This window comes from Perna viridis, chromosome 8 (genome assembly GCF_037379345.1).
Source record: "Perna viridis isolate PV_CMFRI_1.1 ecotype Kerala chromosome 8, ASM3737934v1, whole genome shotgun sequence".
Classification (NCBI taxonomy): Eukaryota; Metazoa; Mollusca; class Bivalvia; order Mytilida; family Mytilidae; genus Perna; species Perna viridis.
Window position 1 is genome coordinate 2,355,189 of NC_142452.1, and position 21,369 is coordinate 2,376,557.

At 32.4% G+C, this 21,369-nt stretch overlaps 1 protein-coding gene across 2 annotated transcripts in view; it reads left to right on the forward strand.

The window, feature by feature from the left end:
- LOC148608923 (xylosyl- and glucuronyltransferase LARGE1-like) overlaps positions 1–21,369 on the forward strand; it is a 24,597-nt gene continuing 3,228 nt past the window's right edge. The window contains exons 1-18 of one of the 2 annotated variants that reach the window (XM_088542520.1): positions 1–123; positions 3,694–3,837; positions 4,312–4,417; positions 5,707–5,830; positions 6,600–6,771; positions 8,347–8,381; positions 10,427–10,522; positions 11,648–11,731; positions 12,709–12,786; positions 13,419–13,550; positions 13,875–14,000; positions 15,177–15,335; positions 15,985–16,296; positions 17,626–17,781; positions 18,308–18,414; positions 18,678–18,750; positions 20,072–20,196; positions 20,789–20,887. In XM_088542520.1, the coding sequence (XP_088398646.1) occupies positions 3,741–3,837; positions 4,312–4,417; positions 5,707–5,830; positions 6,600–6,771; positions 8,347–8,381; positions 10,427–10,522; positions 11,648–11,731; positions 12,709–12,786; positions 13,419–13,550; positions 13,875–14,000; positions 15,177–15,335; positions 15,985–16,296; positions 17,626–17,781; positions 18,308–18,414; positions 18,678–18,750; positions 20,072–20,196; positions 20,789–20,887 (2,081 nt within the window). In that variant the 5' untranslated portion in view covers positions 1–123; positions 3,694–3,740. Of the gene's footprint in view, positions 132–3,693; positions 3,838–4,311; positions 4,418–5,706; positions 5,831–6,599; positions 6,772–8,346; positions 8,382–10,426; positions 10,523–11,647; positions 11,732–12,708; positions 12,787–13,418; positions 13,551–13,874; positions 14,001–15,176; positions 15,336–15,984; positions 16,297–17,625; positions 17,782–18,307; positions 18,415–18,677; positions 18,751–20,071; positions 20,197–20,788; positions 20,888–21,369 lie in introns of both variants that reach the window. The other variant, XM_088542519.1, reaches the window with a different exon arrangement.

Genomic DNA, 21,369 nt, shown 5'->3' on the forward strand with positions numbered 1-21,369 from the left:
GTCGTAGGTTGAATATGAACCGGAAGTTGCAACTTTTCATAAAAAAAACAACAAAAAACCGAAAGTTTCTAACACTGTCACTGGATTCTAACATACATGACATTAAGGAAAATATCAATTAAGGTGATATAGTGCGTGCTTTTATAATGAGAAGTTAAAAGTTGGAGCGGAAAATTAACGTTTGCCCGTTTTTCCACTTAATCACAATGTTGGTATATGCAGCTTGCTTCAGCTTGCCTCATAATGTCGGTCATTCTGTCGGTAAAAAGCTCTTAGTACAGAGCTTGTGTTTGTATTTATATACCACCGACTTTAAATAAAGTTTCTGTCTGTCTGACTACCAGGGACTTTTAGACATAATGCAAATTTCCATGAAATGTGAATCGTGATGTAATGTATAAGCATCAAACTCAAAGTGTTGTAAAATCTTTACCTGATAAATAAAAGTTTAACAACTCGGAATTCTGCTATTTCAAATTCAGATTTTACCGTTAATTATCTTTTTTTACTGTATAGTTACTTCTGATTTAGCCAATTCCCGCTTTGTTTGTAGACCTCTTAAAATCATGTCTGAAAATGTATAACTTGTATCTGGACCAACTTTTTCCCTACTCCTATAACGTAAGAGGTTGGAATTCTGTTCCTCCATACCCTAACCTCTTACTTCTGAGCGCCATATTGAATAACACTTGTTCCGCCGTCCTTTGAAATCAGCAGAATTATAGTTAACTATTTGCCATTTAAAATGCTTTGTAAAAGCAGTTAAAAAGAACTTTATATTTGATTTTTCGCTTTTTGAGTGTGTAATTCCGGTTGATAAAATTACGGATTTTAAAATTTGTGGAACAAACATACCAAATTAACCAACGAATTGCCTTTACCAACTTTAAGTTCGTTTTGTCAATAATATATCTTATTCTGTAAAATTAGTAACCTAATTCTAAAATGCTGGTCATTTTGACAGCTGTCTTCATTACAAATGTTTTCTACATATTTAACAAATATTTAGGATTTTTATCGTTCGATTTCCGGAAGGTTAAACTTCTTTAATGTAAATAAAAGACATAAAGTATTTTAAAAAACAGCTAACATTTGCGGTGGCTTTCAACATGTCAGATGCTAGAGGTTAGGATGGCACTGTCAGAAAATAGCTTGCCAGACAACTTCTAGCATTGCTGGAGTACTTTTTCCCATACCCAATTAAAGTTTGCTAATTTATTCTATAATTTTAAGAATGCAATGGCCTTAAGCCAGTTGCCCTGTGCAGGTCCGGGTGTTAAAAGAATAGGCCTGCAGCAGCGCTAAGCTTGTCGTAAAGGTGACTAAAAAGTGCTCTGCCCACAGAGCAACTGGGTTGTGTGCCCCAGGTTGTGGTACCCTTGGTGTTTTACATGTTGGGGTAGTATGGCTATATTACGAAAACCTGACAGCAAACCATAGTGCAGAGATGCCAACCACCCCAATATTGGCGGATTTCCTCCTATTTTTCAACCCCTAATCTGCTCTCCGATTTACCTATATCATTCGCTATGTTAAACTCAGATTTTTTTAAAATCCAGATTTTTTTTCGTGGTCAGCTCCGTCAACAGACTCTTTTTTTAGAAAATACTCGGTCGTTTTGGTGCTTAAATGTTCGGCTGCTTTGATACTAAACGTTTATCTGATTTTGATCAATAAATAGAAAGAATAGCCATGCTGGCTATAAAAAGGAAAGTTGAGCACAATCAGCGGTTCAAAAAGAATATAAACGTATAACTTATATACCCTTGTTTCCAGCCTTCCAGTAGGGGAGAACTGTTTGCTTATTATACAGTTTGTTCAACAGACATTACTGTTGCGTATGGTGGAAAGGGGAATCTGGCTAAACATGTTAAATCTAACAAACATGAGGATCTTTCGAAGTTGGCTAACACAAATCGGAAGATAACGAGCTCATTTGCATTCGACAGTGATACTGTTATTACATCTGAAGTGACATTCACCAAATTCTTGATCCTGAACAATCTTCCCCTATCAGTATCAGACCTGGCAGGGAAAATGTTTGAACACACGTTTCTGGATTCAAAAATTGCAAAAAAATATGGATGTGGATAGACTAAAACAACAGCAATTGTATACTGTTTATCCAAACAAGATGATGAACAAAGCATAACCCCTATATTAAAGAACAATCCATTTAGTGTTGGGACAGATATGGAGACCATGATGCCTTAATATGTGTAATATTGTGAATATTTGGAAACTTCTGCAAAGCAAAGAGTATACATCTACTAATTCTAATGGAAGTGCTTGAAGTTTGATTAAGTATCAACATGTATTCACAAGTTACTATTCATGCTATTGAGGTGCAGTAATTAACATCAAACTTCAATATGAGTAATGTTTCATCTTAACCAAGAGAAATTTTAATATAAAAACACTCTTTTCAAAAGTAAAAAATATATGCCAGGAGTGCCCTAGAATGCAGGATTTTGCTTCATTTTCCTCAGCAAATGAAGAAAATGAAGCAGTCATATAATTAAGATATTATTAACGGCATGAAGTCTAATTTGATAAGGAAAAATATGTAAGGACGCCTCGCTTTGTGAGATGTGAAAGTCGCGCTGCGACTTTCTTACTCCTAATTGACATCAAATAGAGTTGGCATCTCTGCATAGTTTTGCACCATGTTGGGATAGATGCTATGTTCTTCGCACGTTAAAGAACCCTGCTGTGGTATTTGATAGAAGTAGGAACCTTTGTGCTCTGCCACAGGAGGCTAAATTGCCCTGATCCTACCATCACTCCCTTTTCTAGTGGCAATCAAAATTTGTTGACCCTATTTTCCTTGTGTGCCATCCAATTTTTCTTTTCTTCATCATCATTTCATGTTCATTTTATCATCCATTTCATGTTCATTGCCTGGATATAGATGAAATTTTTCTACTAAGACATTTAATCCCAATAATCAATCAATCAATCTTAAGCCAGTTTATAGATTCAGCTAAAGTTTGATTAATGAAATATTTTCATTCATATCTTTGATAATACATATAATTTAGCTCTGAAACATTGCTAAATGTATCATTATACATTGTATGTATTTAACATGCAAACTTACATTTTGTAAGAAAAAATGGTTAACAACTTCTACATGTATATAACATTAACAACAAAGTGTAAACAACATGTTTTAGAATAAATCTATAGACGTAAAAAAAGAAAAAAATTGAAGTCCGAAATTCATATAGTTCTTTTCCTAAATGTATTATGGACTGAAAGATAGCATTGATTTTCTTGAAAAAATTGCCATTTCCTCAAATTTAGATGATCCTGCTAAATACCAACACCAATAAACATAATATATTAATAATTTTTATTCAGATCTTGCAATTTGTCACAAATTATTGCTAGCTTGCACTGCAGTAGATATTTTTCCTTATCAAATTAGACTTCATGCTGTTAATCATATTTTAATACTATGATAATTAATCTTCCTTTAAAATTTCATCCAAGTACATTGAATGATTTACAGTGTTGATTAAATGTTTTTTTATATATCTTGTTACAAGCCTTTTTGTTATACATGGAATTTAAATTTTTATACTGTTAATTAGCAATGCACAACATCTTTTTAAATTTACAGTGGAAACATTGGTGTGTAATATTTTTGAGATAAATTGTTAAAATCAGGTACATTTTGTACGTTTTCAGAGTATGCTATAAGATGAAGTAAAGAAAATGAAAGATGTGTGACCAGAATGCTGATCAGGCTAAGGAAGAGGACTCTAGGGTGTTTGATGATAATTGGAGCATTCCCTACCTGTCTGTTGGTATACTTGGCACTGACCACTGATGGTATAATTCCTTTATATACCATATTGTATGCATGTATCTACACTTATAATAAGCCAATCTGTAAAAGGACTAAGTCATGTACTTTACTCAAATTTACATACATGTAGTTCAATTTGTAAAAATCTAAATTCAGTTTGGCTTGAGACAATAAATTGTATAAAGAGGTTCTGAAAATTTTATTTAAAAATGTGTGAATATGTGTTCCCTGATTTACTACATCTGCTGAAATCAACATCTTACTATTATCAATAGGTCAAATTATTTGTACAAATAACTGTTACAAGGACTTTGTTCTCTATTTATGTAAATAGACCATACAAAACTTTGTAACACTTCTATTATTGTTTCAGTGGTACCATTTTGTGGTATGGTACTTAACTAGTAACTATGACTAAATCAGTCATGTAGCCTTCAGATGGTTCAGCCTTTGTTTTACCATATACACTTTTTTCATGGTTAAAAGATTATTTACAGAAGTGCCAAGATATGATGGACATGGAGGACCAAATCTGGAATCAAGGTTTGCCCAAAAACTTAGAGAAGTTGACCAGGAGAATAGAGTCCTCAGGAAACAACTAAGGTTTGTTTACATAGAGTCATCAGGAAACAAATAAAAAAAAAGTTTTAATGTTGCTTCATAGTATATGAATAGTTTAAAAACATTAACAGAGGTACATATTGTTTTATTTAAAGGGAAAGACCATCTTTGCATTAAGTTAGACTCTTATGAAAAATCATACCCATGTATACAAAAATAAATTAACCTTTAATGCAAAATGCACAAGGCTTTGCAGAATTCAAAATCTTTGAAATATATGTGGATAGCTATCTTGCAGAACTCTTCTATCTGAAGGAAGATCATAAGCAGACTTTATTGATTTTAAGCGATAGCTTCAGATTGGCTTGTAATGTCACTTTGTGAAGTCAGTTTGGCACTTCTCCTTTAAGTGCTTAATTATTGTAAAGGCAGTAATTTGTACATGTATCCTCTTTGTCAAGGTAAAGTAAATGATTTTATCCATCAGCTGATGATATGGGAACACAGTTTTTATACGACCACAACAAAAACTTTTGATCGTATAATGATTGATTGTTTGGGTTTAACACTCAAGCAGCAATATTTCAGCTACATTCAGGTGATTTAGGGTATTGCCCTGTAGTCGTCTTTGTTGGCAACTGTTATCTTTAGTTCAATTATGATAACATCAGTAAAACTTATTCGATCTATTTGAAATTTTAATGCATTGCTCATGGGGACATGGAAAGGTGCCCTATAGTTTTTGGAGGTTTTTGCCTGACCCTTTAAGGAAATAAGGGGCTTAAAGGGGAAATTGGGTTTTATCATTAGATTGATAGGAATAGCTCATTGTTGATCTGATTTTTATAATTCAGATGTCAATCTGTTCCCTTTGAAATTCTGATTTGTAAATTTTTACAGGGTGTTTATCTTGAATCACTTTGGAGTTAAAGGGGTACAAATTTTGGCCATGCCAAAAAATTAACTTTTTTATTGTTGGTCCAATTTTGAAATTTATTTTATTGGATTCCTTCTGAAAATTCCTGCCTATGTTATTGTATCAGATTTCAGATATTTTTTTTCGAGTATTAGGGCGCAAAGTGACCACACACCAAAAAAATCTACTTTTTAATTTTTTGTTGGATTTAAAAAAAAATAAATTTCAAATTTTGTGCTTAATTTTGTCCAAACCAGTTGTTTTGTCCATGTTAAACTGTATGTCCATATGCTTTAGTGTGTAAAAAAACTCATATTGTGTCCCAACTTGCCCCAAGTGATCAGTGTTTGACATGCTTGGGTCGTATCATGCTGCAAAGTTCTTTGTTTATTTTAAATATTTCATTTTCTTCCAGTAAGACAAGACACAAGTTACTCAGTTTACAGATGAGTATAGCTGTGCAGAATGATACTACTGATAGTGGAAATAAAACTAGAATTAAATGTCTTAATGCTGAACCTGAAATACCCAAGTGTGAGGTACATTGAGGGATATCAATATTCATTTGTTTTAATGGTTCTATTTTAAGTTAGAATTCGAGTAGGGTTTGTATTCAGAGGAAGCCACATTCTAGTTTCATTTTCCTTTCAGGAATTTCCAATATAGAACGTATTGAAATATGAAAACCAATCTGCATGTTATTGTTTACTTCTTGAATCTTGAAACACTGCATTAAAATGCAAAATTCGTGTATTTCTTGAATTTCCTAACATTTTTATGAAATAGATTTTTGTCATTTTTTATTGGTATTTTTACACATAAAGATGTTTTTCTTTCAATACTGAACTCAACGCTTGGTAAATGAAAAAAATCCATACATTTAACCATGTAGTCATATGACAAGACTTACATATCCTTTTTCTAATGGAATGATAAACTTATCATAAAATACTGTATAGATTCTAAAATGAAATCTCATACCAACTAACAAGATTTTGATAACCCATGTAAATTCATTTCCCCCCAAAATCCTGTCTTTATCAGAAATACTGTCGTAAAATTATCTCCCATGTACAGTTATTACTGAAAAGCAATTTATATTTCTCATATGACCCAAAAATTGTATAATGGTGTCCTTATCAATGTTGTCATCAGCGGACATTTCATGTCCGGACAATAACGTGTGTGTGTGTGTGTGGATCTTTATGAAATTGTACCCAGTTGAGCATCTTGGTAACATTCATATTTCTAGGTTATTCATGTAGTAATTGTATGTATAGCTGTTAGAAACATTGTCTTATTTTTTAGGTTATACATGTAGTGATTGTTTGTGCAGGGCACGGAGCTACAAGAAACGTCGTTACCCTAATCAAGTCTATCTTGTTCTACAGAAAGAATCCTCTCCATTTCCATTTTATATCAGACCATATAGCTCAGCTTATTCTCTACCATCTCTTTGATACCTGGAATGTTGCTGAAGGTTTGTATTATTTTACATATATGTTATTGAATTGGCCATGTTTGTTTTTAAGTACCATTCAGTGTAAGAATCAGGCAGTCGGTGGCACATCATATTTCTCAATTTGGTCTTTAATTGTCTCAAATGTATTCAGTACATCTAGAAAACAACTGAACAGCTATTTAAATTTATCCTGTGATGTAGATATTTTTTGATCGCTTATATAAGAAAAAAGTGCTGGAAAATTTTCCCGCCATTTTTCTACAGTGCATTTCAACTAAATTTGACCTATCAATATCTGAAAAAGGCAAATTTTACAAACACTTTGATGGTTATTTCTGGAGATTATCGGGTATAAATACATGATTAATGCAATAAAATCTCTTTGTTTTTTTTCCCTCATGTGCCACTCCTTATTCATATTTTGCCTGATTCTTAGATAGGAGACTTAATTAGTAAGTCTAAGGTTCATCCTACATATGAATCATGTAATGTTTCAGGCAAACTTCTGTCTTCCAGTTATAGAGACTGGTGTTAACTTCTGATCTTATTATAATATATTGCTCATAGATAGAATTCAACCTTAAACTTGCCAAATGAAGGGGGTAACAAAATTACAGAACTGATAAAATCTATGCAGTAATCAAAAGAAAAGTCTGTGTAACAAATGGCAATATCAAGGTAAAACCTGAAAAGTTGAAAACCACCACAATGGTCCTGACTTGGTACAGGCATTTCAGAATGAAAAGTGTGTTAAACCAGGTTTTTAAACCTCCCACTTCCATTACTGTTCTTTATTTCCAGTATATTTAAAATGACTTAAAGAATAAAAAACAAGACAGCATGGAATGCTATTGAACAATTAAAAAAAATCTTCGTTATTATTAACATGATTGGTCATGTAGGAGATATAAGTTAAACTGAGCAATTTAAAAACTTGAACACCACTTAAAGAATTAAGATACAATGGATTTAAGTTCTAGACAGTGTGGAATACCTTATATTGAAAATATTAACTGTTCAGATATTAGAAATTTTATTTTGAACACTACATTTTACAAACAACGTTGCGGATGATTCTAGAAAAGCAGAGGAAACTTGCCTTACCCATGCACCTGGCGCATGCTCCCAGTATATAATGGAGTCTGTGTTGCTCATTTACTTTTGTTTCTTCGTATGTGTAATTTTGGTTCCTTTATGCCGTGGATTATATTCTTTGTTGAGAATGTCTATTTCCCCTGTCTAGTGGTTATCCTTGGATTATGTTCTTTGTTGAGAAGTGTATTTCCTCTGTCTAGTGGTTACCCTTGGATTATGTTCTTCGTTGAGAATGTCTATTTCCTCTGTCTAGTGGTTACCCTTGTATTATGTTCTTTGTTGAGAATGTCTATTTCCTCTGTCTAGTGGTTATCGTTGGATTATGTTCTTTGTTGAGAATGTCTGTTTCCTCTGTGTAGTGGTTATCCTTGTATTATGTTCTTTGTTGAGAATGTCTATTTCCTCGGTCTAGTGGTTATCCTTGTATTATGTTCATATTCTGGTACCTTGATTTCCCTATTATGCCAGTATTATATCATGATGTATATTATTTTTCAGTGGATGTTACCTTTTACTCTACAGAAAAAATCCAGGTAGGTTTACCTTTACTCATTATATACCCCACGAACTAAATTTGATGGTACATTTGTATATAGGTTTCACCCTGTCAGTCCTTCCATCTGTTTTAACTATTTTCTAAGCAATTCGCAGTATAGTTATGTGGGATATAATATAACCACATGGAGATGACTTTATGTCTGGACAAAAATTGTAGAAATGATGGCTGTTCAACTTTGCATTTTCAGCAAAACTTGCATTTTTCACAACTCCTCAACGACTTTCAGGATTGTTATGAAACTTAATTTGGTGTTAAATTACCATATTGGGATGTGCATAACATCAGGAATTTATGTTTGAATTAAAATTGTAGAAATGATGACAGTTGGAACTTTTTTGGCATTTTTATGTAAACTTGTTCTGATGGGATGTGCATATTGTCAGGAATTTATGTTTAAGTAAATTTGCATTCATTTTCTGTCATTGTGTTGTTAACAACAAAAATAGTACTGATTGCTGTTCTGAGTTGTTTGCTTTATAAATGGCAGCAAATTGTTTGTATATCTGTCATAAAAAATGTGGCCATTATGAGTGAAATGTCAATATTGGTCCCAAATGTACAGTGTTCAACAGGCTGTGGGGGGACAATGTCTAGTTATTATCAGATATCAGTTTTAAGTGCTTCGATAAAAATAAAAAAAGAAAGTTGATGTCTGTAAGGAGTCAGTTTTGGAGGCAATTTTTATTATTTTACCCCTGCAAATGAAGTTTTGGGGGTATGTCTGTCTGTCTGTCCCCACTATTTCTAAGCAGCTTGCAGCATTGTTGTTAAACTTTGTTGGGTGTAATATAACCACAAGGAAATATGCATACTGTCAGGAATTTTTGTTTGGACAAAAATTGTAGAAATGACGGATGTTAATTTTAGGCATTTTCAGCAAAACTTGGTCTGATGCATTGTCCCCTACTTCTCCTTAACAACTTGCAGGATTGTAATGAAACTCAATAGAGTGTTATATTACTATATCGGGATGTGCATATTGTCAGGAATTTATATTTGGGCAAAAATTGTAGCAAGACAGCTGTTGGACTTGGGCATTTTTTCAGCAAAACTTGGTCTCCTGTGTTGGATCGATTTTCCCATTTTTTACCACTTGCTATAAAAAGCAAGTGCAGATTTTTTTCTACTTGCTCACATAAATTGTCTCTTGCTAAATTTTTAATATGTAATTAAACAATTTAAACAGCTAAAATACAATCAAAATACATATTATTAAAAAAAGCTGTTATTTATCTACTCCGACCAACATAATAAATATTACTTTACAAGGTTGTTTAATTTTCTTGTGTATAATTCTCCAACAGGAAGGAGCTGTCATATTACCTTTAACGCTTTAAGGCAAGCGTTCTATTGATCCTGAAGCTCAAAAGTGAAACTAGGCAATAAAAAAAACCTCTCACTATAATTTGCCGGCTAAATTGAAATTCCACTCGCATTTAGAGAGTATTTCCAGTAGGATTGTCTTCAACTCCTCGTCAACAACTTGCAGAATTAGTATGAAACTTCATGGGGTGTTAAATTACTGTATTGGGATGTGCTTATAGTCAGAAATTATGTTTAAATGGGGTGTTAAATTACTGTATTGGGATGTGCTTATAGTCAGAAATTGTTTGAAGTATGATTGCATTCATATTCTGTCATTGTTTTGTCAACAACAAAAAATTTGTTGTGGTTAATTGTGGTTACAATGTGGTTCGGAGTTGGATGTTTTAGAAATGGCAGCAATGTTGTGTCTAAAATGTGCTTAATCTATTCACCACAAATATTGTGTCCAATATGAATCATGTGTCCTCATTGGTCCCAAATGCACAGGATTCAACAGGCTGCAAGGGGTATGAGGGCAATGTCTAGTATGTGTAATGCCTCATTAACAAATTTGTCTTTTCTATAGATGTATTACTGCCAGAGGTTGACTACTATTTTCTGACATTGCACCATCCATTCCAGCTGATACATGTATATGTATGATACTGTGATATACTTCACATTTTGAAAATACTACTGAAATTTTCGTTCCAGGAGGATGTTGTATGGATTTCTAACAAGCATTATTCTGGTGTGTTTGGTTTGATGAAGTTAACCTTACCTAAGACTTTACCAGCAAATTTAACTAAGGTAAGGTTGGGGTGAGGGGGCTAGAATTTGTTGTTGGATAAGAATTTTTTTCAGCAGCAACCAAAATATTTATTTATATTCGAAAATCTACCTTGTTATGTAGTTGGGAAACTGTAGTATCATAATTTGTATTTTTTTCAATAGTTGAGTTAAAAAAAAAATTCTCCAAAATTTGGAACACTTTTTTTTTCAAAAAGATCCCGGGCTTTTTTTTATTAAAATGTTTGGTGCCTACTTTGTAATGGTTAAAATAGGAATTTCATTTGTTGGAATTTCAAGGTAGTCACATATTCATAACAAAGAAGTTTTACTTGTGTTGGAACATTTAGAAGGATTTACATGTGTAAGTCCAAAATTTAGATATTAGTATTGGAGATGCAGTAAGATCGGAATTTATTTGAGTGATTTATAATTGCAAATTTGCCCATTTTTCATAAAAACATCATTGATGATGAGAAGAGCCTTCTTAACTCGAATGGGATGAAAACATTTCAGAAATAGATCCAATCTTACCTTTGCAGATGACCAAATCTTCTATGTATTGGAAAACATCATATCGATAAATAGGGTTCAATGGGTAATTTTTGTGAAAAATGAGTGCATCCTGAGCATGGTTAATTGTACAGACATGTATAAAGATAATTAAGATGCATAATTTTTCATTTGTCTATGCAATTAACCATGCTTAGACATGGAGTTCAAAGACATGGTTAAATACAAAACTCTTTTTCTTGAAATAAAGTTTGGCAGCCACAAAATTAACTTTCTTTATGAGGATGTTACAAGAGGTAGTGATAACAGGTGCTCCTGAAATGTCCCAATAAAATGACAATGAAATATTGATGTACTTGTTAATTATTACAGGTGATTGCTCTCGATGCAGATGTCACCTTTGCTACAGACATTGATGTACTTGTTAATTATTACAGGTGATAGTTCTCGATACTGATGTGACCTTTGCTACAGACATTGATGTACTTGTTAACTATTACAGGTGATAGTTCTAGAAAACTGATGTGACCTTTGCCTCAGACATTGATGTACTTGTTAATTATTACGGGTGATAGTTCTCGATACTGATGTCACCTTTGCTACAGACATTGATGTACTTGTTAATTATTACAGGTGATAGTTCTCGATACTGATGTCACCTTTGCTACAGACATAGCTGAACTGTGGAAAATATTCAGTATACTTAAAGGAAAAAAGGTATATTTCATTATGATGTAAGATGTTAACATGTAAAGCAAGTTTCTTATTTCATTAGAATTGTTTACTATAAATAAAACTTTTTATACCCAGCAAACAAAGTCGTTGTGGGGGAGGGGGGAACTGGTAGATAGGTTTCACCTTGTCTGTCTGTCTGCACTATTTTTTTTAACTGTTTGCAGCATTGTTATGAAACTTTTTTAGGATGTAATATTGTAATATAACCATGGAAGCATGCATACTTTCAGGAATTTATGTTATGGCAAAAACTGTAGAAGTGACAGCTGTTTGAACTAAGGCATTTCAGCAAAACTTGGTCTGATGAGTTGTCTGCAACTCCTCCTCAACAACTTGCAGGATTGTAATGAAACTCAATAGAGTGTTAAATTACCATATTGGGATGTGCATATTGTCAGGAATTTGTGTTTAAAGTAAATGTGCATTCATTTTCTGTCATTGTGTTGTAAATAACAAAAAAATAGTACTGATTGTGGTATAGAGTTAAGTGTTTTAGAAATGGCAGAGTTGTGTGTAAAAAGTGCCTATCCACCATAAAAATTGAGTCCACTTTGAGTCCTGTGTCCACATTGGTCCTCAAATGAATAGGGTTCAGCAGTCTGCTGGGGTATTAGTTCCATTAGGGGCAATGTCTAGTTTATTATACTTTATCGTTTATTATTTGATTCTAAATACAATGAAGAGCAGATGTGTGATGAGGACTATTGTTTTGGTCTATCTAAAATTAGCAAAAATAAGTTGGTGAACTTTCAAAATATACATTAATAGTAATATAGAGGAAAAATATTGTTAAAATCTATTTAAAAAAAAAATAAGACTATTTGTAGATTTATTTTGTACACATGTTCAGCCAATATATTATTTACATGAGAGATATTCACTGGTAGTATTGCTGTACAATGTATTAATTATAAGCTATTTTATGTCAATTGTTCTTTCTAGTGAAGTGTTTTTTTTAGGCTATAGGACTGGTAGAGAACCAGAGTGACTGGTACCTTGGAAAACTCTGGAAAAATCACAGACCATGGCGAGCTATTGTAAATAGCATTCTTATTGCCTAGTTGCTGTGTTCAAATCTGAAAATTTAATGAAAAAGATTGAATGAGAGTATATTGAATAACTGTTTATCTAACATTGTATTGTACAAGGCACCAGGACCAATAGACAAGAAATGAAATATGTTTGATATTGATAAATTAACTGAAAATTAGTGTTTGCAAATAAAAAAAAACTATAATTTACTTTATTGCTACACCTAATACAGTACTATTACTACTAAGGGTTTTTTTAACGTCCTTGACTACCCTGTCGGGTCTTGCATGGATGGTCCTAATACAATGTATCTGTAATTCATTTTATATACCTTTTTTTGATGGATATTTTGTGGCATAACAGTGTCTGTCCATCTGCTCACACATTGTATGAGAGCTAAAAAAATGCTTGGTGTGATTTGATATTTTTTGGTATAGTGTTTGTCTTCGTGATTTATTGAAGGTAGTTTTGTTTTCTGAGTAATAGGAATGTCAGCACTGAAAAAAATGGAACATACATTACATGTGCTAAAATACAACTGTTTATTGTTTTATCTATGCTGGGTAGATAGTTTGTGCTGGTGTCATACTGGTGGAATATGGTATTTACATGTATGCTTTTTGTTTCATCCATACAGGGTAGAGGATTTAATACTGGTGTCATTCTGCTGGATTTAGAGAAACTTAGAGATATAGGATGGATGGACATGTGGAAGAAAATAGCTGAAGAAGAATTACAGACAATGTTATATACCTCATTAGCTGATCAGGTCAGTTATCACCTGCCATACATGCTTTGTGCGCAATGTTTTCATATTAAAGACAAAGATGGTTTGAAGATTGATATGTTCTTACAAGATCTGGGATTTCTTACACAGTTTTTGAGAAATTCCATATTTTGCATGATTGAACTTACCTATAGTTAGGGAGAATAATTCCACCATTTCCCACAACTATATTTGTGAAATCATGTTGCAAGATCACAAATTGCCTACAACGTTGCCACAACGTCGCCAATGCGCTTGTTTTAGTTTGATTATTCAAAAGATTTATTCCTTTATTTTTAAACCATGGTACTGTATACGTTGTTTCAGGATATTTTCAACACTGTACTGAAAATTCATCCATACCTACTGTACCAGTTACCATGTCAGTGGAATGTACAACTAAGTGATAACACTCGTAGTGAACAGTGCTACAGTGAAATCTCTGATCTGAAGGTATGTAAAGTGCCTGTAGTACTGTACAACTAAGTGATAACACCTGTAGTGAGCAGTTCTACAGTGAAATCTCTGATCTGAAGGTAGTTATAGTGCCTGTAGTACTGTACAACTTAGTGATAGCACCTGTAGTGAGCAGTGCAAGTGAAATCTCTGACTTGAAGTTAATAATTGTATCTATTTGAAAATTGTTTGATGATGCTGATGTTTATTGAATCTTCAAACTTCATTTATCTTATAGAAGTGTTTGAATTTCAAGTAAACGGTTTGTAACACATTGGCTACTTAATTTTATGTCAGTTCAGTCTTGTTGAATTAAAAACTCATAATAATTCCATTATTGACCAAGAGATTTTTTTCCACCTCAGTGGTCTCTGGTAAGCGTCCTCACCTCTAGTGCAGGCCATTGGTGGTTTGCTTCTCAGCCAAGTCACATCATAGACTTTAAAATTGGGTTGTCATTGCTTCTTTAAGCACGCAGTGTGTAAGGGAATAGAATGAAAACTGGTTGGCAGAATAATGTGTCCAAATGGGATGACCTGCAGGCTGTTGCTTCTGTGAGTTTACACATTAAAAATCCTATTCAGCAATTCATACTAGTTTAAAGCAGGTTCTGTTCGATTGGTAAGTTGTTCTTGTTCTGAAATATCAGCCATAGGATGTTAAACCATAATCAATCTTTTAATTTTGATTACTAATTGAAAAACCCAAATTATTACACTTTATTTGTTCATTCTAATGTAATTCCTTCTGTGAAAATCATTATTCTGCCATCTTGGTTTCAAAGCTATACATATTTTACAAATAATGACCCTAGACACAATTTTTTTTTATTGTCCATTGAAGAAAAACAACTCATGGGATATTATTTTTTTACTACATTTCTGTAATAATAGTAGTGATATTCAACTTTAGTGCCAGCAACTTGAATATAAAAATTTCAAGCTGAAAAATTTGTTGATTCAAATTTTTTCAAATGTATGAATAAGAACTATTTTGTATAATGATGTTTTTTTTTTTATGTATCCTCCACTTTGGGAGGGGGTATTGCTTTTGTCCTTGTCAGTCTTTCTGTTTGTCTCTCTGTATTTTCTTTGTTATCTGATTGCTTAGAGATAACAGAAAAGTTGATAGTTTTTATAAACTTGGCCTGAACTTATTTATTTCTTTTTTCAGATTATTCACTGGAATTCCCCCAAAAAACTGAAAGTTAAAAATAAACATATAGAATTTTTCCGCAATCTTTACCTGACATTTTTAGAGTATGATGCTAATTTATTAAGGAGGGAACTGTTTGGATGTGATAACAATAGAGAAAATCACATTGAACAACAAGTAAGTATGGAAATATTGGAGAAGAAATGTCCACTTAAGAATCAGGCAAAATTAATGGTTCATTAAAAAATGTTTATTGAATGGTCAATGAATTATCTTATCAAACATTATAGTCAATGATATTTGAGGTGAATCTTTGCAAAGTTAGTTATCTCCCTTGGAAAGAAAGTACGTTGAATTATTTTTCCCCCCACTAGAAGTAAGATTAGAAGTAACCTTTAATGAATTTATGGAATTTTTGAAAACCCATGAGACTGTACTGGTCACCTACATGTAGTACACATAACTATCAACTAGAGTAGTACAAGTATCTGTTACCAGGATTTAGTGGTATTTTAGCAGTTTTGACTTACGGATTTAATTTGATAAGTGAGATAACAAACAAAATGATTCTGAACTTCAATTTTAGTACAGTATCATAGCTTTTAAATGAGCTTTTCTGGTTTATACACAAATTATCTATCTGATGATGTTTTTAGAGAAATATTTTGATATTTACGGTAAATGTAGGTACTTTGTTATGTTTTTACAGCTGATTATTTATTGCAGTTATTGATATGAAATTTGTCATGTAAAAAGTCATTTTTATCACTGTTACTTTTAAATATACTGGAAAATTCTCATTATATAAATGACATTATTGTTTTAGTTGAGTGCTTTAAATGAAGAGGATGAATGCTATGACTTCAGGCGAGAACGAATCCTAGTTCATCGTACACATTTATATTACCTTGACTACAGTTACCATGGTGATTCAGTTTGGGATGTTACATTAGTAGCTCAGCTTAGTATGGACAGACTCCAGATGTTGGAGACAATATGTCGTCACTGGGAAGGACCAGTCAGTCTGGCATTACACATGTCTGATGCTGAGGCTCAGCAGTTTCTGCGCTATGCTCAGGGATCAGAAATATTGATGCAGAGGAAGAACATAGGCTACCATATTGTTTATAGGGATGGGGTAAGACTATAAGTTATCATATTGTTTCTAGGGATGGGGTAAGACTATAAGTTATTATATTGTTTCTAGGAACAGTGTTTGATATATTGTTTTAAATAGAGACAGGGTTAGAAAATACACCTTAGGGAAAGTCTTAGAAAATAGGAGATCATATTGTTATAGGAATGGGGATAAGAAATTTTTCTGTTTAAGGAAATGTAAAAATTAATTAGGAACTGTTTTCGTGGTCCATGCTCCCAGTTTTTAGTGGAATCCCAGTTGCTCTTTTGCTTTTGTTACTTTGTATGTATGATTTCAGTTACTTCATGTTCTTCATTGTGTATGTCTGTTTTCCATGTCTGGTCTTTGTCTCTGAATTACATTCTTTTGATTACTGCTATAACCTTGGTTCCCTTGATTATTCTTTTAAAATAAAAAGTTTTTGTTCAAAATATATGTAGCTGATAACTTGGAAAGTGTTCTAAATGTTTTAATTATTTGGTATAATCTACTTTGTATCTTAATATTTATCATAAAGTTTCTGTTCTTCTTTCCATACTTCCTTCCATACTTCTGTCCATATTTCTGTCAATACTTTCTTCCATACTTCTATCCATATTTCTGTCAATACTTCCTTCCATACTTCTGTCCATACTTCTGTCCATTATCCAGAATGGTACCCTTCTTTTATCCATTACTCTATCTTCACCATTTAATGGAGTTTAATGAAACTTACGCAGAATCTTTATTACATGCTCCCATTTTGCATCTTCTATTTTGAATTAAAATCTAAATTAATTAGGAAGTTTCATGTACTAGTAGCAAAACATAGATTTTGTTATTTATGAATAAAGGAATATGGAGGTACCCATCTCGTATCCGTCACTTTTACACCACTGAATGGAATTTAATGAAATTTTCACAGAATCTTTATTAATTACTTTCAATTTTGATACTGACTATTTCAAAATTTCAAAATTGAAAGTTACTTTTATTCTGTTTATTGGCAATCCAGTTATTGCATTTTAGTCATTTTAATATACATTTATTTTTAGACTACTTTGTCTTGCAAAAAAGTGCAACTACACACTGATGGTGTGTAGCGTCATTTTCTTTAAAAAATCAAAAGAAGATCTGATGACGTCACAATCACTCCCAATGTTTTGTCTGGTGATTTTGAATATCTTGTCATGTACCAGAGATTTCATTGTGCACATTACTTTTTATATTTTTATTAGCATCAGTTTGGAGGTTAAAAGGTGTGTGTTATCAAAGGGGTTCAGGGGTATCAATTTATTGAGCATTGCTTACAGTTTTCTAGTTTAATGTTGCCTTTCTATAATTTTTCAGCAATACTACCCAGTGAATTATTTGAGGAATGTAGCTTTAAAACAAGTCAATACACCGTATGTGTTCCTGTCTGATGTAGACTTCTTACCAATGCATGGATTGTATGAATATCTGAAGAAAGCACTACCTCTCATGGATATGGATAATAGTAAAAAGGTTCTACTTAAGTTCTTTTTTATACCATCATTCAAGGAGTGGGTGATATATTGGAATTACATTGTTTCGTCTGTCATTCTGTCTATCCATCTGTCTGAATTTCATTGGATACGTTGCTTTCAAATTTGGAATGTTGGCTTCATATAGACGGGCATATGTTATAAGCAATTTTGATTGCTCCCTAATATCAACTTAATGTACCAGTAGGGGTTTGTAAAGCATGCCTGACAACACATGCAACTTCACGTTTTTTTTTTTAAGTTTACAAATCACTTTTGAAGACATAATGAATGGTTTATATTATGTCTCCAGAAAGCAATATCACACCCTACCACACAATACTGTGATACTGACTAGTAGCACAAATACTGCAAAATAATGCATGTAATGTGACCAGCTCTAGTCCAATGAAAATGCTTGATTTAAAAATATGTAAAATTCAACAGTCTTTCACATTTTGTTGAACTAAGCAAATTGATACTTACATGTAAATATTTGATGTATCATACATTAATTGATTCTGTAGGCATTAATAGTTCCAGCTTTTGAAACTCAGAGATACAGAATAGATTTTCCAAAAACTAAAGCAGAACTTCTCTCTCAGCTAGATATGGGAGACCTGTTCACCTTCAGGTAATTAAATAATAATTAGGTAATTGTATGTACTGTTTCACCTACGTTTTCTTTTCTATCTTTTTTAAGATATTTTCCATAATTAATGAAATGGTTAATTCAATATCCTGATAACTTTGTTTTGACATATCTTGAATATTTCGATAATGATTAGAAAATAAACAGTACCAAGCCAGGTTATTCAAAATAAATTGGTTTGCTTAATGAAAAAACCAACCAGTCAGAAAGCATGTTACAAATCAAATTTAAATATTATATTACAGGTACCATGTATGGCCAAAAGGACATCTACAGACCAATTATGCCAAATGGAGAATCTCTACACAACCTTATAAGGTATAGAATACTTCAGCTATTAAGAGGGTGTCTAGGCAAAAACCAGGCAGTGGGTGGCGCATGACAGATTTTGTTTTCAAATTTTTTTCATCCATTTCATATCACTAATGCATTTCAAAGTTAAATGTTGGTTTTGACTTAACTGCATTGATATGAGAAAAATAAATTACAGAGAAAGCATTCAATTTATTGAAAAAAGGGAAATAACTCTTTGAGCAAAATTGGTTGCTTTGTTAGGGTACTTTAAAATCATTTTATGAGCCATCCATTGTTGATTTAAAACAAACTTTATACTTTTTGACTTACATATGGTATATACATTACATTGGAGCAAATAAATCAGTGGGATAAAATTTACCCTGTACCAGTCATATAGGAATTGCCGCATTTTTAAATAGACAGCCTCTTAAAATATTACTTTGAGTAAAACCTTATTATGTAGTTTCTGGGGGGGGGATTTAATGTTTTTGACCCTTCCGTCAGTCTGTCTTCAGTTTTCCAGACTTGTTTTCTAAGTGCTTGCAGATATTGACATGATTGTTTGGTATATAAGTTCACCATGATAAGTTACAGGTGGAATTTAACTTTCGTTCTGCTCCGATGATTTTTACCGAAATTACAGGCCTTGAACTTAGCAAACTTCACAGAAATAAGTGTTTTCTGGACTTTTTTTCTAAACCCTTGTAGATATTGACATAATTCATTGTAAGCTCCCCGGGGACAAAGGTCATTGTGAGCTGTTGCCATCACTTTGTGTCCGTTGTAATCGTCTGTTGTCATTGTTAACTTTCTCAAAAGTCTTTTTTAAATTTTATTTTGTCACAATCTTTTCTAATGCCTGAAAAAATCATTTTCAAAAATATTTTTTTAATTTTATGTCATAATCTTTTCTACTGCCTGAAAAAATCATTTTCAAAAATCTTTTTTAAATTTTATTTTATCAATCTTTTCTCAAGCCTGAAAAGTCACTTTCAAAAATATTTAAATTTTATTTTGTTGCAATCTTTTCTAATGCCTGAAAAACACTCTAATTCCTATTTTATCGAGGTCCTTCTACATGTATTTCTCTTACGAACAAATTTACTTGAGTATCCAACTTAGGGACGCATGGTGTATGTGAATTTGCTCACTAAGGTTCTTTAATTTGTAAATGTAATCCTTGTATATTAGTCAATCTTAGTAAGTCAAGTCAACAAGCAACTTAATGTAAAACTCCAGTCTTTATTACTTTCTATTACAAGAATGGCTAATAATGTAAAACTCCAGTCTTTATTACTTCCTATTACAAGAATGGCTAATAGTAAGAACCATTGAATTGTAGGTAGATTGGAATCATGACTTTGAACCATATATTGTAGTCAGTAAAGATATACCAAAGTTTGATCAGAGATTTGTAGGGTTTGGTTGGAATAAAGTCTCACACATCATGGAACTAGATGTACTAGGGTAAGGGTAATTGTAGAGAATTGATTACTTGTGTTATAGGGTGAAATCTTAAAATCATAAGTTTTATGTTTATCTTTGTGAAATGATAGCTATAGTACATTTTTTTCCCTGAATTTTCCTTCTGCATTTAGACAATTTTTAGTAACATGTTGTGAAAAAAATCTCTTTTTCCCATTAGATTTTTCATATATTGTTGATAAATAGGAAATAGAAAAAAAAATATTGTTGTCACAATACACAAATGCTATTTAATCACCACTGGTATATTCATGCTGCAATGGATGAGGGAGGTTTGATGGCTGTGAAATCTAGATTTAACCCACCATTTTGTTTGAAATATTTGTTCCAAGTCAAGATCATTGCATTACCAGCTGCTCTGACCGGTTGTGTAATATCTATTTTATCAGATTTAAGTTGGACTTGATTTTCAACTAACCTTACCCCTTAGCCATACTGGCACCCTAAGTTAGGGTTAATTTTGCAAATTATTTTTTATTCATTTTCTTAATTCCAAAAACAATTCTAAATTTAAATAATACCTTTTCTATAGATAAATCTGTTGAAGTATTTTATTATTGTTATGTGGTTTTAGGTATGAGTACTATGTTCTACCAAATGCCTTCATGATACACATGCCTCATGCACCAAGTTTTGATATTGCTAAATTTAGATCAAGTTCTATTTATAGAAGGTAAGTAAATGTAATAGTTGAGTCTGGTGTTTTAATGTTAATTCTGGTCTGAATTTTAACTAATAAAAGGGTTATTATACAACTGCAAAAAATGTGGTTGTATTATGTTATGATGCTGTCGTCATTGTCCTTGTCCTTATCATTGTAAATAGTTTTCTTTTCCTTGCAACAACTTTAGATGTAGTGAGCCAAATATCATGAAATTTTGATACATGTATATTGTTACTTGCTGCTAAAAGAAGCTTGTTATTAAAAATCACTTGCCTCTTCCTTTCTACAAAAAAGAGCCGTAAGGGGTGAAATAGGTGTTAATTTAAAATTGGGTCACTGTCCTCTTTTTCAAGGTAGAAAATTGGCCATTTGGGCCACACCCCCAGAAATAAATTTTTTGGGGGGTCAAATATTGAAATTTGTTTTCATTGGATTCCTTCTATATTTCTCATCATTGTTTAGGAACAAGGGGTCAAAGGGGCCAAACACAG